At 42.8% G+C, this 17,643-nt stretch overlaps 1 protein-coding gene across 1 annotated transcript in view; it reads left to right on the top strand.

The window, feature by feature from the left end:
* RHBDL3 (rhomboid like 3) overlaps positions 1-17,643 on the top strand; it is a 142,674-nt gene that overhangs the window by 10,084 nt on the left and 114,947 nt on the right. The window contains exon 3 of the mRNA XM_070934798.1: positions 5,695-5,718. Within this exon, the coding sequence (XP_070790899.1) occupies positions 5,695-5,718 (24 nt within the window). The remainder of the gene's footprint in view (positions 1-5,694; positions 5,719-17,643) is intronic.

Genomic DNA, 17,643 nt, shown 5'->3' with positions numbered 1-17,643 from the left:
AAAAGCAATGTTAGATAGTAGGATGAAATCTGCGACAACTTCCTCGCTGGAGCCGGTCCATGACTAAGGGAAAAAATAAAAAGTTCTCGGAATTTTTGACAGGTTCTTGCTGGCCAAAATCATCCAGTGAAGGTTTTGTAGCAAATTAAAGATTGCCTTCCATTAAAGGCTGTCAAAGGCCCAGCCGCAAAGGCTGGTTGACCCTGAAGGCAGCCGGATTTTGTGGGAGAGACCCAGAGGATGCTCTGTTGGTAGCGGCATCTTTTGATTAGCATTCTGCTTCAGTCTTTTTTTTTTTTCCCTGGCAAAAAGAAGAGATTGCAGCCTGGTTTTGCACGTGCTTTCCTCCCTGCCTCTTTCCTAACGTCTTCCCATAAAGGACAGGATCTCTTTTCCATCAGAGGGATTTCACTGCTGAATCAAATGCTTTTCAGGATTAGAAAGATCAGTCTTCGGGAAATATACAGGTAGTCCTCGACTTACAACCGTTCATTTAGTGACCGTTCGCAGTCACAACGGCGCTGAAAAAAGTGACAAGACCATTTTTCACACTTATGGCCATTGCAGCATCCCCAAGGTCATGTGATTGATAAATGGCTCATATTCCTAGGGCTACCTGATAGCCTTTTGCAACCTTCAGACAAGCAAAGCCAGATTCACTTAACAGCCGCTTTATTACTAATTTAATAACCACAGCGATTCACGTAACAAATGTGGCAAGAAAAGTTGTAAAACGGGGAAAAACTCACTTAGCAACGTAAATTTTGGGCTCAATTGTGGTCGTAAGTCGAGGACCACCTGTATTCTAGATGCAAACGAGCCTTGCCCTGTGAGTGTCTAGATGAGAGTTCCAGGGTGGAGATTTGCTGGGCTGCAGGACAACCTTGGGATGTGTGAAGTAGTAAAGAAAAAAAAAAACCCACTAGAATAGTGCAAGCAGGCAGCACTTTTTACTAGGTAGTGACGGATCCTTTTTCACACTTGGAACTCGCTCTTGCAAAGTTGGTCTGTCACATCTATAAAAGTGAGATTGCCCTTCGTGAGTTCGGCCGGTTTTTTGCATTGGAGCACTGGATGATACCCTGTTTCTTCCAAAATAAGACATCCCCTGATAATAAGCCCAATCGGGCTTTTGAGCGCACGGCAATAAGGCCAAGCACTTATTTCAGGGTTCAACAAAATATAAGACAGGGTCTTATTTTCGGGGAAACACGGTAGTTAAATTGGAGCAAAACCAGAGCTCTTTCAAGGGCAAAACATGTGCTCTGCCATTAAGCAGTGGGCCCTTTCTCACTTGCTCCTTTTGTACTGTATTTGCAACCACGGCTCATGCGAATTCAGATTCTGACTTACCCAGAGCCTAAGAATGATGAATTCATTTATTCTATTATAGTCAGCAATCAGATCATGCCAGAGGTCCATTATTGTTTATCCATTATTGATAAACATCTGACCTTCTGTTACTCTTCAGACAACCAGTTCGCGTGAGCAGCGCATCTCAGCAGGAATTAAGTCCCATGAGGCTTCGATGTGACCCTATTTCAGCTTCTGATTTGGGTCAGTGTGTGGGTGTGACTCGCCCATCTCTCTGCTTACGTGACAGACACACCGGCGAAGCCTTTTTCAGGCTGATGCTCTCTGCATGTATTGGAAGTCCTGGAAGTGGTATTTGCAAGATTGAAGAAAAGGGGACAAGCCTTTCCCAGACGGTTTAATACCTGGTTGATAGATTCTACATGGCAGTCAGGATTAGTATCCATATATTTTATTGAAAAGTAGCAGCTTTCTTGCATTTGCACTTGGGGCCTGCTTCCATGCATGTTAAATGTTGACAGTGTCATGTCTTCCAAGCCCTGAAATAGTGTTAGTCTCCAGGCTAGAAACCAGGAGACTATGAGTTCTAGTCCTACCTGAGGCATGAAAGCAAGCTGGACCTGTCCCACTGTCTCAGCCCAATCCATCCTACAGGGCTGTTGTGGGGGAAATAGGAGGAAGAAGCAGTACTAGGTATGATTGCTACCTTGAGTTATTTACAAAAATAATAAAGGCAGGTAATTTGCATTTGGCTCTTTATAGGTTTGTACCAGTGAGCCAGTTTTTAATAGCAAAAACAAATGAAGACTGGGAATTGTAGCAAACTGTCCCCATCAAAATACAGCTTCTGCAAAACTGTGAGTGATGCAGGACTTTCCTTCCATCGGTTCATTCTAGAAGGGAATGATGGATATGTGAGTGGAATTATATTAAACAAGCCCTCAGGTTGAAGGTTGATATTAAAGATGGCTCTTGGATAGTAAAGACAGTAATGTATATAGAAAGCATTAAAGCACCCTTCAAAGTTGTGAGGATTGAATTTCCTCAGAATTTCAAGAGAATGCAGCTCAAAGTTGAGAATTTTAGAAACTGGGTCTCAGCATACCGAAAAATGCTATGGGGTGTGTGAGGAGGGGGGAGAGAGAGTTGGAGATGGAGGGAGGAGGGGAGGGAGAGAGGGGGGAGAGAACGAGAGAAGCACTGATGCAGTTTGTCAAAGTGGTATCCAATTGTATTAACGCTTATGAAATACAGGTAGTTCTTGCCTAATGAATGTAATCGAGTTTGGATTTATAGTCATAAGTCATGGCAGTCATTAAGCAGGTCAACATATGTCTGTGCCCAATTTTACAACATTTTCTGTGGCAGTCATTAAATGAAACCCTGTTTCTTCAGTGCATGTGTTTTGCCAGAAACCGGAAGTAAATGCCAGAAACCAGCCAAAATGGCGATAATGTGACCATGGGGTGCTACATACAGCCATAAATGCAAGCCATCCAAAATGCGATCATCACATGACTATGGGGTGGGGGAGGGGGTTGCAGCCATTGGAACTTGGTAATCAGGTCATAAGTAGATCTGGGAAGGTCCATCATAACTTCGAAGAGTTGCTAAGCGAGGACTACCTATATCAGTGATGGCTAACCTTTTTGCCATCGTGTACCAAAAGTGGGGGGAGCATGGGGGGTCGTGCATGCGCGTGCCCACACCCATAGTTTAATGGCCCCCTATGCATGTGTGTGTGACACTCCCCCCCCTGCGCTTCCCTTGCTTTTGTCATGCAACAACAAAAAGGTTACTGGTGGGCCGGGTAGGCCCGTTTTTTGCCCTCCCCAGGCTCCAGAGGCTTTCTTAGAGCCTGGGGAGGGCAAAAATGGCCTCCCCCCCAAGGCCCTCCAGAGGCCAGAAACGGCCCATTTCCCGACTTCCGGTGGGCCCAGAAGGCCCAAAAATGAGCTGGCCGGCGCACGCATGCACACTGGAGCTGAGCTAGGGCAATGCTCATGTGCCCATAGATATGGCTCCGCGTGCCACCTGTGGCACGCATGCCATAGGTTTGCCATCATGGACCTATATCATTGAAGGTTTTGTGTAGGCATTTTCCCACCAACCCTATATTTGGGCATTTTCACCAATGACAATATGGCCTTATGGCCAAAAGTGGTGGTGCCAGTAATGCTGGCAGCAGGTAATGCCCTACCAGAAAGTTTTTCAATAGAGGCTGTAATATTGCAACCTTGTCTGGCAGCTTCTGGAAGCCCATTAAAGAGAACTGAGAGTGAACGGTAAATCACTGGGAAGATTTACAGTGACAAGTGGAAATTTTACATACGGGTAATTGAATATTCACTTAGGGAAGAACTTCATCGCTGTTAATGTGTAAACTCTGGATTCTCCAACCGCTTTTTGAAGCAGGCCGACCACGTGTAGCAGATTTGACCGGCAGACGTTGTACGATCTTCTTAGTGTGGATTCTGCTGGTTTTTCTCATTTGTGATGCAAGTTCTTATTGCTATTCCTCCTGCAATCAACGTAAAAGTAGTACTTTAATTATCACCTGCTGAGTCCACGCAAATATGTAAAAATTGACGAGTTGTGTGTTAGCGCTAGGGAAAAAAAAAAAGTAAAGAATTGAAAAATGGAAGTGTGAGATTCCCTCCAAAGCCCTGGAAATATCGCAGAACTAACAGAAGAACATAAAAGAATGGAGAAGAAAGGAATTTGCATTTTCCCCTAACACAGGTAGTCCTTGCTTGCTGAACTACTTGTTCAGCAACCATTCAAACAGCACTGAACAAGAGACTCATGGCCAGTCCTCATACTTGCAACCATGATCATGATTCGGGTGCTTGACAATCAGATCCTAATTATGACAGTCACGGGACCCCAGTTGCCGTGAACGCCACTTGTGACTTTCCAACAAACAGTGGGGAAGCTGGCAGGGAGTCTCAAATAATGATCACATGACAGCACGCTTAATGACCGTACGGGATTTGCTCAATGACAGCAACCAGAACTACCTCAACTGCTGTCAGAAATCAGCACAGTCACATCACATCGTGCTATATGAGCATGTCATTTAGTGATGGAGTTGCCAGTCCCAATTACTATTATTAAGTGAGGACTACCTATACCTATACGGAGTTGCCAGTCTTAATTACCATCATTAAGTAAGGATTATCTATACCTATACGGAGTTGCCAGTCTTAATTACCATCATTAAGTGAGGACTACCTATACCTATAGGTATACTACCTATAAAGGGGTGAAATCGAGCAGGTTCTGGAGAACCAGTAGCGGAAATTTTGAGCAATTCGGAGAACCGGCAAATACCACCTCTGGCTGGCCCCAGAGTGGGGTAGGAATGGAGATTTTGCAATATCCTTCCCTCAGGAGTAGAGAGGGAATGGGGATTTTGTAGTATCCTTCCCCTGCCATGCCCACCAAGCCACACCATGCCCACCAAGCCACGCCCACAGAACCGGTAGTAAAAAAATTTGGATTTCACCACTGTACCTATATCTACATGGAGTTAGCAGTCTTAATTACCGTCATTAAGTGAGGATTACTTATACCTATGGGTATACTACCTATACCTATATGAAGTTAGCAGTCTTAATTACCATCATTAAGTGAGGATTACCTATACCTATACCTATACGGAGTTGCCAGTCTTAATTGCAATCATTAAGTGGGGACTATCTATACTTCTGGGTCTTTGCACTTCGAGGTTGAAAGATTCTGAAATATGCACCTGAGTGCTGCTGCCTCCTCTTATGGGATCTGACTTGTAGAACATCTAAGAAGAAATTGTTCATTGTTCCACACTTCTGAGGGGGGAAGGGAGTCGAAAACAGAAGGCCCCGTTTGTTGCTGTATTGTAGATCACATAAGATGATGAGAATTGTCAGATTGCAGGGGGATAGATAGGAATAAATAAGCAAGCAAATTAATAATGATCTTTGCCACAGTGCCCCTACTGAAAGAAACGAAACTCTCTGCAATATATAAATAAACCATTTTTTGAAAAGTCAATAAAACTACTGAAATTAACACTCTGTAGAATACTCTGCAAATGAAAGCCACACTCTACCAAAAAAAGAGTGAGCCTCTGAATGTGGCTGTGAAGGAGTTTGGGTGTGTGCGGTTTGGGGTGGAAATAATTCTCTGAGAACTAGGGATATTGCCTGTATATCCCCCGCCCCTCCGGCTCCAGATTAGACTAAAATAAGCAGATCTTCCCTTTCCTATATTCCCTATGTCGTATTTTGTTCCTTTGAAGCAGAGTTCTGACATGCATTGCATTTCCTTGTTCTTACATTTTCCTCCCCTTTCTCTCTTTTTTTTTCTTTCTTTTATGCCTTGCCTCTAACTTCTCAGCACTGGAAAGCTCTCTTTGATCAGGTAGGTGAACAACTTGGAAATGTTTGTTTTAACACTTGTTAAACGCGGGAGCTCAAATGCGCCTCTCCCATCAGGGAGGAATTCCTGAGTGTCCTGTGATGTATATGACCTTTTGTGTGGTTGGCCCAACCAGTTGGATCTATATCCTGTTTTCCCCAAAATAAGACATCCCCTGATAATAATCCCAATCGGGCTTTTGAGCGCATGGCAATAAGGCCAAGTGCTTATTTCATGGTTCAAAAAAATATAAGACAGGGTCTTATTTTCGGGGAAACATGGTAGTTATGTCCTGGATTCTTCCTTTACTCTCTACTTTGTTGTGTTTTTGTGTGTCCCTTTACTGTTTCCCTGTTGTTGACTGAAATTTTCCTTCAGAGGGATGACCTTAAAAAGCAAGGAGTTGAATGTGTTCAAATTTGTTTTGCCTTTCTGTAGAATTCATATTTTTTAGAATTCCTAGAAGGAAAACTTAAATTCATCCTCCAGGGGTCAGTTTCTTTGGCAGGGCATACTGATACTGAATTAAACTTGACATTATTTAAGAAGGTTAGAAAAGGAAGCCAAGAATAAGGGCTGATAAAATTTCCATGTTTGAAGTTCCAGCAATATATGGAGCAGATCAATATTAGATATTTACACTGATTTAACTAAGCAGGCCACCTGGTCACTGATTTCTCTCAATACTGGCTTAAGTGTTTGGGTACCTCATGCCTAAATATTTTATAGTAGTATGTAAATACTTTAAGTCTTATTATCCCATTGTGTGCGGTGGACTGAAGTATAGATACAGTCAATCTGCACATGCGGAAATGGAAACACCCCCACAGGGATACAGGTAGTCCTCAAGTTGCAACAGTTGATTTAGTGACAGTTCAAACTTACAACGGCACTGAAAAAAGTGACTTATGACCGTTTTCCACACGTATGACTTTTGTAGCACCCCTGTGATCATGCAATCAATATTCAGATGCTTGGCAAGTAACTCATACTTATGACCGTTGTTGTGTCCTAAGGTCATGTGATCACCTTTTGACAAGCAAAGTCAATGGGAAAGCCAAATTCATTTAACAATCCTGCTACTAACTTATCAGCTGTGGCGATTCATTTAACAACTGTGGCAAGAAAGGTCGTAAAATGAGGCAAAACTCACTTAACAACATAAATTTTGGGCTCAACAGTGGTCGTAAGTCGAGGACTACCCATATTATGGTCCCTCACAAGACAAGAACCCCATGATGACAAGCCATAGTTGTTTCATAAGCAGGTGGAGTTTGTGACCTGTTCAGGAAGCAGAATTTTGGAAAGAAAGTGCCAGTCAGAGTCTGGGGATTTGGCAGCCTCTGGGACACCATTTAGAGATGGGTTGAGGTGGGTTGGGGCCTTTTAGCTTCAATAATAACAAACATCTCTACAATAGGGTGTCACAACCAATTTGGTAGGGGTGATTATTAATATATCAGTAGTCCTTAAATGTATTTTTGCTGATTAACTGCAGCAGAGGATCTTGAAACTTCGGGTTTTTAAAGGTAACACACTACAGTTTATTATTTCTCTGGAATATCTGATGCAAACAGGATCTCCACTGTGCACAGGTAAGCTACAAGTTGGCTTTTAGAATGGATGGAACAAGGTCTTCTGCTGTGTTTAAGGCCACCATCCAATGGTTTTGCCCTGTGGCTTGTATATTCCCTTGTTTGCATTTATAGATTGGGTGGTGCTTACAGAATGCTATGTTTTTACCATGTTGAAACCCCCTTCTAACACAATGCATATGGTGCTTATCAATCTTTTAATACTGACATGTAAAGATGTCCATGTGGAAAAAAGTAGTATTTAAGGTACAGTTTCTCTCAAGACCCATAGAAGCATCTCAATAAATATTTAGAAGAAACACGAATTCACGTATTCGTATACCAAGTTTAGCCACAGATTCACTTGTAGCTAAACAAATCAGTATTTCTTTCTGCTGGTGAGCTATTGTTACTTTATCGGACTTGCTGAGAGGCAGTGTCCATCTATAGATTTTTGAGGTAATTTACCAATATGGTTCCTGCAAATGGCTGAACCCAGAAACTCCTAATGAAGCTGGCTGATTTAGGCCTAGAGATGGCTTATTATCCTCCCTTAAGTAAATCTTGCTGCCAGTGGTGATGAGTGTCTGTTTATAACCTGGTAAGCTGAGCTCTATATTTAGCCCATAAATCTGGTCTGAGCAATATTCTTCATGATGTGCTCTGTATATCTGCTGAGGGCAAGGGAAGGATCAGGCAGTCACATTATGGAATGGCCTTTGACCTGTCATGGTGGGATGAATTATTCCCATTTTTATCAGATACGGACATTCTTATATAGGAACATTAAGGAAAATAACCTTTTCCCCGCTTAGAAACCAGATGTGGGGAATGATGGCCTCGTTATGACTTGTGGACTTCAACTCCCAGAATTCCTGAGCCAGCCGTGCTGGCTCAGGAATTCTGGGAGTTGAAGTCCACAAATCATAACGGAGCCATCGTTCCCCACCCCTGTTATAAACAGTTGCTTCATAAGGGAAGGATATTCTTTGCTTCTCCTTGTTCCTCTCAGGATGGGGGGTGATTGTGGCTTCCCTTGTTTGAAGAGCTCTGTTGAAGAATGCCTGCTTTGTGTGTAGAAGTTCCCAGATTTGACCGCTGGTCTCCTGAGACAGGCTGGGGATGGCCTCTATCTAAAATCCCAAAGAACCATTGCCTGAATAAATCAAGGTGGCCACTTGGACAAAGTTTCTGCTCATGGCAGCATCTTGTAGAACATGGGTGTTTTGGGGTTAAAAAAAATAAGCAGATTTGAATCTGGTAAATATTTGGACCCGGGAAATCTTAGATTAGACTAGATTGGAAGAAGGAAGAAAACTACATAGGTGTGTCAGTAGGAGTTGAGCTCCACTTGAGAGAGACTTTAAAAATCAATTTTAAGTGGACGAATAGTCTGGTTAGGCAAATGTGACCAACAACCCAGTGAATCCCTTTCTTTGTTCGAAGGTAACGCCTGTGTGTTTCCTGTTCCTACCATTGGTATTTCACAATTATAAAGAGAAGTCATGTGTTTCATTTGTGGCCAAAGGCAAAGCCATTACAGTTGGAAAGAGAGTGAAGTATTAATCTGAATTGTCTAGCACAGTGATGGCGAGTGAACCTTTTAGGCACAGAGTGCCCAAACTAGAATGTGTGCATGTGCGTGCATGCCAGAGTGGCAGAAACCTGATGACCAGCTGGCTGAGCTGGGACGACGGTGCGCGTGCCCACAGAGAGGGCTCTGAGCTGGGACGACAGCACGCTTGCCCGCAGAGAGGGCTCTGCATGCCACCTCTTGCAATCGTGCCATAGATTCGCCATCACGGGTCTAGCATAAACCCTAATGTGATGTCTTGTTTGTCACTGGCTAAAATACTGAAATTGGAAATTGATCTTGCTTGCTGCTGAACAATCTGGGTACTCCCTTCATTGAAATCTCTTTCTCCATTGATCTTGATGATAGGGTAGAATCCAGGCCTGCCATTCCAGCTCTCTGCCCTTTGGGACTTTGCTATTGGCAACACTGGGAAATACCGAGGTTCTTATTCACCTAAAGTGGGCAGGAGGGTGAAGGAAAAAAAATAGAAAGAATAATATCGTGTTGCCAAAGGAGAGGCTAATACAAGTGAGCCACTAACCTCATCTTAAGAACTATAAAGACTTGGCTAGAATGGGCAAAAAGTTAATTGAAGTCTCAAAACAATTAACTCCCTTAAGACAGGGCCCATGCTAAAATTTAATCTGTCTTTGGGGCATAATTAAGATAGCACATCTCATGAAAATTGTACAAAATTTTATTGCCATGAGCATACCAGATATCCTTCTAGATTCTAGAAACCAAGTCTGAAAGCTGCTAGGATTCATTTGCACAACAAAATATTTCTTTGTTATAATTAAAGATTTATTCTTCCATCTGGGGTGTTTGCAAGCAGATTTTAATATGCCTTTATTTATTCCATTGCTATGACACTAGTATAGTTTTATGCCAATTAAGTGTGGTCACATATGTTATTTCAATGTTTATCTTTACACAGCCTTGTGAGAATGGTTAGTTAAAATGTGACTAATGATTATCTAGTAAGTTGCATGACTAAAAAGAAATTTGAGCCCAATATTAAACTAAGCAATATTAACTAGGCAATTAAACCCACTGTTCCTGGAGTCAAGTAGAGGTATGCCAGGAGGTATAATTGAAAATAAGCCATGGGACGTTTAAACATTTAAACAAACCACAATCAGCACAATCGTTCAGCAAAGAACCTAGCTCTGAGGGAGGAAGTCCTTTTCATTAAGAAGGGTATGCTGGCAATTGGAGAAGCATTGCTGAAGAAGTTACTCCATCCGGAGCTAGTAGCTCATCTCATCTCATCTCATCATCTTGTCTCATCTCATTGTGCAGACATTTCAGAGTTGAGGGGTGCTTCTTCTAGTTCCACAATGTCCCACCACCCACTGTCACAAAATAACGTGAAAATCTCCAGTTTTGTACAATGTGCATGAAACAATACATTTGTACAATACATGAAAAGTTTATTATTGTAGGAGAAGGCATGGCAAAATCTGGTGGTTGGAGTTAAAAGAGGGATAAGCCTAGAATCCCTCCATAGCCACAAGTGGACTAAATCCAACCCCCTCACCCTTGAATTCTGTTGACTCTTTCCTAACTCCAAACAGGCGCTAACCATTAGTTGAGAAGATTCCTGTGCATAGGCATGATTAGCAATAGTTTAATTAGACCTTCATATATGGACCTGGTACTTCTCACATGGAAGCTATATAGTAATAGTATATGCTATTTGATCACAATATCTGAGTCAACCTTCTAACTTAATAATAAATCAAGAAAACCAACACACTAATACACTAATCCAGTAGGAAATAGTGTTTAATGACCTAGCTTTTATTCTTCCTTTTTTCCCCCTCTCAGTTTCATCTGCTTAATGGAAGGTAATAAGGGTAATGGCATTGCAAAATGCAATGGTCCTTTTGGGTTATTTTTTTGAGGAAAGTCTAAAAGTGTAGGGTTGCTGTTCAGCTTTTCAGATCCTTGAAAAGAACTTTGAAGACCCACAAACTGGTTTGCTCATGGCAGGCAAGGGACCTACGCAAGGTGCAGGTGGATTAATTGTTCCTTTGTCTAAGGATGTTCTATTCCTTTTCAACAGAAGAAACTTATTTGCAATACTTAGTGAGTCAGTCTAACCAAATGAATCAAAGTAGTATTTTCCACAAATGCTATCTTCTGGCATCTCCAGCCTCCAGTCTTTCTCACATCCATTTTCCATGAGGTACTTTTTTTCCCACTTGAGGTGCTGAGTGTCAAATCTGGCTCCATACATAGGAGAGCATGCACTGAATGACTGATCTGTGGAGTTTTCTCCTCAACTGGACACCAACTACCTCCATTTTTATGACCCTGTAATCTCTTAATTCGGGATCAGGGTGACTGGATGGAACTGAGCGATTACTGACCAGATGCCTTTCCTGATGCCACACAAAGTTCGAATTGTGCACCAACCACAAATGCATGAAGAGGGTGAAGTTACAGTCGCCGTTTGGTCAGATTGGAGTTGCAGGACCTTGGATAGCACCAGGCAGGCAATCAAGCTTTTCTCCTCCTTGTGCCAGGCTGTCGCTCTGAAGTCCAGAGCCTTAACAATAATATGAAGAGTGGAAGAGTAGTAGGGATTATTTGTAATTTATGAGAAGAAGGAGGGAGAGAGGAACATGGATGCAACAAAGCAATAGAAAGCATTTGTAGGATAGGGGTGGGAGGAAGGATGTTAGGAGGGGATCCCTATATGCATATTTTGACATGAATGTGCTTGAAAGTGTCAAGTATGGAAGACCAGGTCCATACATGATGGTTCAATTAAACTGATTTATTGCTATAGCCCAGTGATGGCTAACCTTTTTGGCATCGTGTGCCAAAAACAGGGGGAGCGTGGGGGGTTGCACATGCATGTGCCCACAGCCATAATTCAATGCCCCCCGCACCCCTCCCGCATGCATGTGTGACCCCCCCCACGCTCCCCACGCTTTTGGCACGCAACGACAAAAAGAGGCTTTCTTGGAGCCTGGGGAGTGTGAAAACGGCCTCTCCCACCCCAGGAGGCCCTCCTGAGGCCAGAAACAGCCCATTTCCTGACTTCCGGTGGGCCCGAAAGGCCATTTTTTGCCCTCCCCAGGCTCCAGAGGCTTTCTTGGAGCCTGAGGAGGGCAAAAATGGCCTCCCCCACCCCCCTGAAAGCCCTCTGGAGGCTGAAAATGCCTTCCCAGAGCCCCTGCGTGAGCCCTGTACTTACCTGGCATCCAAAACAGGCTGTGTGGAGACTCTTGGGAGGGGAGGGGCGGTGTGCATGGGGCCAGCCAAAAATCAGCTGGCCGGCGCATGCACACTGGAACTGAGCTAGGGCAACAGCTCGCGTGCCCATAGATATGTCTCTGTGTGCCACAGGTGGCACGTGTGCCATAGGTTCGCCATCCTGGCTATAGCCTATGCTTAATATGTATCTTTTCAACTAACAATCGGCACCTGCTTAGAATTAGGTAAGGGTTAATGACATTCAAGGAGGGTTGGTCTCAGGTTGCCTGTGGCTACATAGGGACTCTTGACTGATCCCTCTTTTCACGCAGATGCCCCCAGGTTCTGCCACTCCTTCTCCCACAGAAGGGGAATATATGTGTTGGTAGCTGTGCATAAATGTGAAAGGAAAGCATGGAAGGAACATGCCTACATATTTGGGATAGGAATGGGGAAGAGGGAATTATTTTGCACAAGGCAAAACTTACGAGTTCAAAGGAGTGAATCCATGTTTTGAAACCGAGATGCAACATTTGTCTTACATTCAGCTCTTGGGCCAATTCTTTGTCTATTACTTTACTTTGTCCCCTGCCCTTGCTTGAAAATAAGCTTTTTTTGAATCCCCCATTCCCACCTTAATCTAGTGTGCTTCTTGCACAAAAGTATGGTAGGTTCTTCCCCATCTTGGTATTTTCACTTTTCAGGACTGGAAGTATTATCAAGATAAATCATTTGCCCAGAAGCAAATAGAATAGGAATTGCAAGACCGACTTCATATATTTTAAACCCTTCCAAATCCATCCTTCCCAGGAGACATTCACACGTAGAAGATGCTGGCCTTGAGCTGAATGTCTAGTTGCTCTATTGAAGCTCTTTCCTCACTGTCTGCAGAATGATGCCTGCTCTTTAATGATTCAGAAAGCTGGCTTGAATTTGCTGTTTCTTCCTAGTAATGTCACTTTCTGGAAGTAATATACAGTAGGTGAGCTTACTCTGACAGTTATATAGTCCAACTGTAGGCCAGGAAAATGCAGTAGTGGCATCATCATGCTTACTGCATTTTATTTCTGCCATACTCTCTCTAAGCACGTTTTGCTTATCTGAATAGTTGGGCTGATGTTTGAATGAAAAAGATTCATAGTTCCAATTGTTTCACACCTTGGGGATCTTTATTACATCCCATAAACTTTAAATGTAATAAGAGTATTTCCAGAATGAGCTTGTGACTGCCAGCATGGTATTCTGCAGAGATGATCAACCAGAATCCAGAGTTTATTCGAACAGCACTTCAGTACATCTGGAAGGTAATGAGCTAAGAAGAAAGGGACATCCCAGTGAGCCTTCTTCTGAACTCCTAGTGAGTTCAGGTTTCATTTTTACCTTACCGAAGTAGTCTGGTAGACATGAGCCTTTGCAGCTCTCTACATTAGGTCTCTTGGACAGAAGTCAGAATTGTCACATGGCACCATCTTGGATTACAGGGATGCTTAGAATTTCTTTTCTGACCCAAAACATTGAGGTAGATCTATGCAGGCCTGTATGGGGTTGGCTAAAATGTTATTGTTCTCATGCTCTAAAACTTCTTTTTTGCTACTTTTGACCGTCTCTTCTATTGTGCTTTTTCTTCTGCACATGGAAAGCAATGGAAATTATATCTACATTCACAATGCTTTGGCAGTTCCTACTCTCTGGGTTGCCCGACCAATCACCAGTAGGTGGATGAACATCATAATCTGGTGTAGATGCTTAAATTGAACTATTTGTCCTTTTGCAGCTTTCTTTTTTTATGAATGAAACCACTTACATTCATTTAATAGTCCTCTGCTTAGTGCTTCTGATTCAGTCATAGCCACTAACCATTAATCGGGGCCATTCCATTCCCTCATGGTGAGTCAGTAGAAGAAAATATTTGTGGCTCAGGGTTGAACTATGTGGTCTTTGTTGCTCTTTCAGGTTGGTTCTAGACAACTCACAACAATCCATAAAACAAAGATAAAAACAAGAAAACCCTTCTCCCCAGCCAATATATCACCCTCACAGCTTAGCCCTATCCTAGCCCAATGCTAGCACTGTTGATGTTACTGACCAGGTAATGAAATGTCTGCAAGAAAAGACCCAAACTCCGAGAGCACCAAGGACTCAACACACACTGATGTGTTTATCTCCTTGTGTTCATTCTGTTGGGTCTTTCTAATACACAGATAGGAAGCACACCCATACAGTTACATTAGGTGCACATGGCAGAAGTTATGACTTCTACTCCTCAAACCCCTTGTAACTGCAGTCGGTCTCCATCTTGGACTCTGTTAAGTCTTCTGACTTGTGCGTGAAACAGATCAGAGGAATTCCAGTCCATTGCAGGGATCCCACAGTGACCTTGATCAACTCCAGCTTTGTTAATCTTGGTTTCGAAGATGAGGGGTTTGTTCTGCATTCCTGACAGGAGCTCATACAACACTCCAATATTTGTTTATTTATTTATTAGTTCGATTTATATGCCGCCCTTTTCCGGAGACTCAGGGCGGCTTACAATGCATTAAGCAATAGCCTTCATACTTTTGTATATACCTGCTTAGTAGGGCTTTCGGGGGCCCCTAAGCGGTGTTCTTTTTTATACAAAGTCATCTTATTGCCCTCACAATCCAGGTCCTCATTTTACCTACCTCGAAAGGATGGAAGGCTGAGTCAGCCTTGAGCCTGGTGAGATTTGAACTTGCAGTAATTGCAGGCAGCTGGCAGCTAAGTACTACTTTAACAGCACTTAGTCCACTGTGCCACCAAGGCTCCTTAGAACTCACCAAATTGCCATGACCAACTCATTGTGGCCAACTTGCTAATGCGAACTTGCCACGGCCAACTCACTGTGGCCAACTTGCTGCAGGAAAACTTGCAACGGCCAACTTGTCTCAGGACAACTCACTGAGAGACAATTCTATGAGCCACGGTGGTGCAGTGGTTAGAGTGCAGTACTGCAGGCTACTTCTGCTGACTGCCGGCTGCTTGTAATTTGGCAGATCGAATCTCACTGGGCTCAAGGTTGACTCAGCCTTCCATTCTTCCGAGGTAGGTAAAATGAGGAGCCAGATTGTTGGGGTGCAATATGCTGACTTTGTAAACCACTTAGAGAGGGCTGTAATGCACTGTGAAGTGGTATATAAGTCTAAGTGCTATTGCTACTCAACATTGTATTAATTGTTTCATTCAGTTACTTTTATTATTGGTGACCATGTTTTTGACAAAATTATTGCAACTCTTACAGTTCTGGATTGAGTTTCTTTTTTATTATTATTGTTGCCCATGGTTCCATTGAAATTAATTTAACTTTTGTATTTGTTGAATTGTCCTGTGGTGGGTTATCCTGCAGTAAATTGGCCATGGCGAGTTGGCCGATTCCAATTTCTGCCTGTTTGTGGTATATTGACTGGAGGAAGGCACCTTAAGTAAGCAGTTTTGTGTAATTCATATGTTTGCTACTCCTCGGGGGTTGGTAAAAGTTTCAAGGGCTTTTCTCATTAAAAATATATACATCTGCTTTTCTTCCCACCTCTGAAACACCGGGAAATAAATCTCACACGAAGGACTGCAAGGCAAGAGCAGAAACAATTGCAGGAGATGTGGCACTGAAATAAACCACACTCCAAGTATTACTTCTGTGTTGTCTTTATTCCCCAGTGTTGCCTTACGTGCAAAGATAGAGGTTTGTGCGTTTCTCAGAAGCACATAATGTACTGACAGTGTACTGACAATCCAGCCAAATATGCCAAGATATTTCTCTCCCCCCCCCCCCGGTTAGTGCGTAGGCTGCTTCTAATGCATTGCTCAGATCGCCACCTCCACCTCCATTAAAGCAAGATTATATTTTAAAACTTAAGCATAGCTTGGAGGAGGGGAGGAAAGGCTCAGCATCTTTTGGCCGAGTATTGTTATGCAAGTCAGCCGTATGTTTACTGTGTCATTCCTCCTGGCTGCCCTATTGTCCAGAGGAGAATCCAGTCTCTATAGGAACAGTGCCAGCTGGCTGGCTGGTTTAAACAAGGTCCTTCTTTTCTTTGAAGGCTGCTGCCTCTGGGGGCAATAAACTGCCCTGGGATTTGTAAAAATCTTCTGATTTCATCCTAACAACCCCATGCTGGGCTAGCAAGATTTCCCCGCGATTGGAAATGACTCTGAAAAGCCTGTGTTTTATTTATTGTCCTGCCTTTTCCTTCTATGCGCATTCTATTAAGATCTATGCCTATATTTGCTGTATTACTGTGGTCAATTAGAGAGGGCAGCCGGCAGCTAATTCACGTAGCTGCAATTTCAGCTCTTTCTCTATGGAGGAGATTAGTTCAGGCCTCTAGCCAATGTCACCTGCCCTTTACCTGAAGTCTGTAGCGTGGAAGGGAAAATGGAAGCAAAAGAAAGAAATATTCTTTCCATTCACTTTTCGCTCTGCCAGAGGTCTTCTTAGCCCAATGCATCCTGCAATGTCAGTGGAGGAAAAAAGTTATTCGTTCTATGCCTTCAGTGGAAGAAAAAGTTACTCCATGGTGGTGCAGTGGTTAGAATGCAGGATAGCAGGCTAATTCTGCTGACTGTCAGCAGTTCGATCCTGACCAGCTTAAGGTCGGCTCAGCTTTCCATCCTTCTGAGGACAGTAAACTGAGGACCCAGATTGTTGGGGGCAATATGCTGACTCTGTAAACCGCTTAGAGAGGGCTGTAAAGCACTGCAAAGCGATATATAAGTCTAAGTGTCATTGCTATTGCTACTCATTCTATACTTTCAAGAAGCAAAAGACAGACCATTTCTTTCTCCCTGGGATTTAATTCAATCTAAGACAGGGATCATGATTTGTGATTTGTGGGCCCATATCTTTTTTTTTAATTTCTAGTAAACAGGATTTGGGGAGGGTTTGGGCTTGTACCCCTTCTCACACTTATTTATTTATTTTGGTGATCTGGCAAAGGAAATGTGCCTGCATAGTCTAGCTTTCTTCCTGAGCCACTGGAATTTATAGTCTAACACATTCACAGAGTAAAGGATTGGAGAAGATGGTTTTCAAAATGGAATGAGAGTCCTCTTCTGTGTCACTTTTATTTCAGTCCATCTCAAGACCTATTTAGACTCCTGAGTGCTTGATCTGTGTGATATTAATAATATTGTAGCGTAGTTCGTTAATTTAGGGCTTTCTCCTGCTGTTTTCTCCTGCCAGACCTTTGAACATTTTAAATAAATATAGCTGAAGATCTGTACATTGGCACTAATTCATTACTTGGTGGTTAAATTCTGTAAAATAGTAATTTTCGGAGGAAGGGATGAAACAGCTTAAAGAAACTAAATCAAAAGAGAACAGAAGCTTCAATCCCTAATTGAAGCATAATTGGAAAGTGTGAATCATTAAAATCCTAGTTAGTGATGCTGGCTCAACACCATAGCCTGGAGCCCAACTAAGTTAACTGTATTTGTTCTGGTTAAAATCAATAGGGCTTGACACAACTAATTTGCCCCACTGATCTCAAAGGAATATATGGTAAGCTAATTAACAGCTGAGTCCTTCATCTTGTCTGCTCCAAATAGGCTTGTACT

This window comes from Pituophis catenifer, unplaced genomic scaffold (genome assembly GCF_029215685.1).
Source record: "Pituophis catenifer annectens isolate HBS135680 unplaced genomic scaffold, rPitCat1.0.hap2 SCAF_2, whole genome shotgun sequence".
Taxonomy (NCBI): Eukaryota; Metazoa; Chordata; class Lepidosauria; order Squamata; family Colubridae; genus Pituophis; species Pituophis catenifer.
The sequence above is the reverse complement of the archived record's forward strand: the minus strand, read 5'-3'. Positions and strand labels throughout refer to the sequence as shown.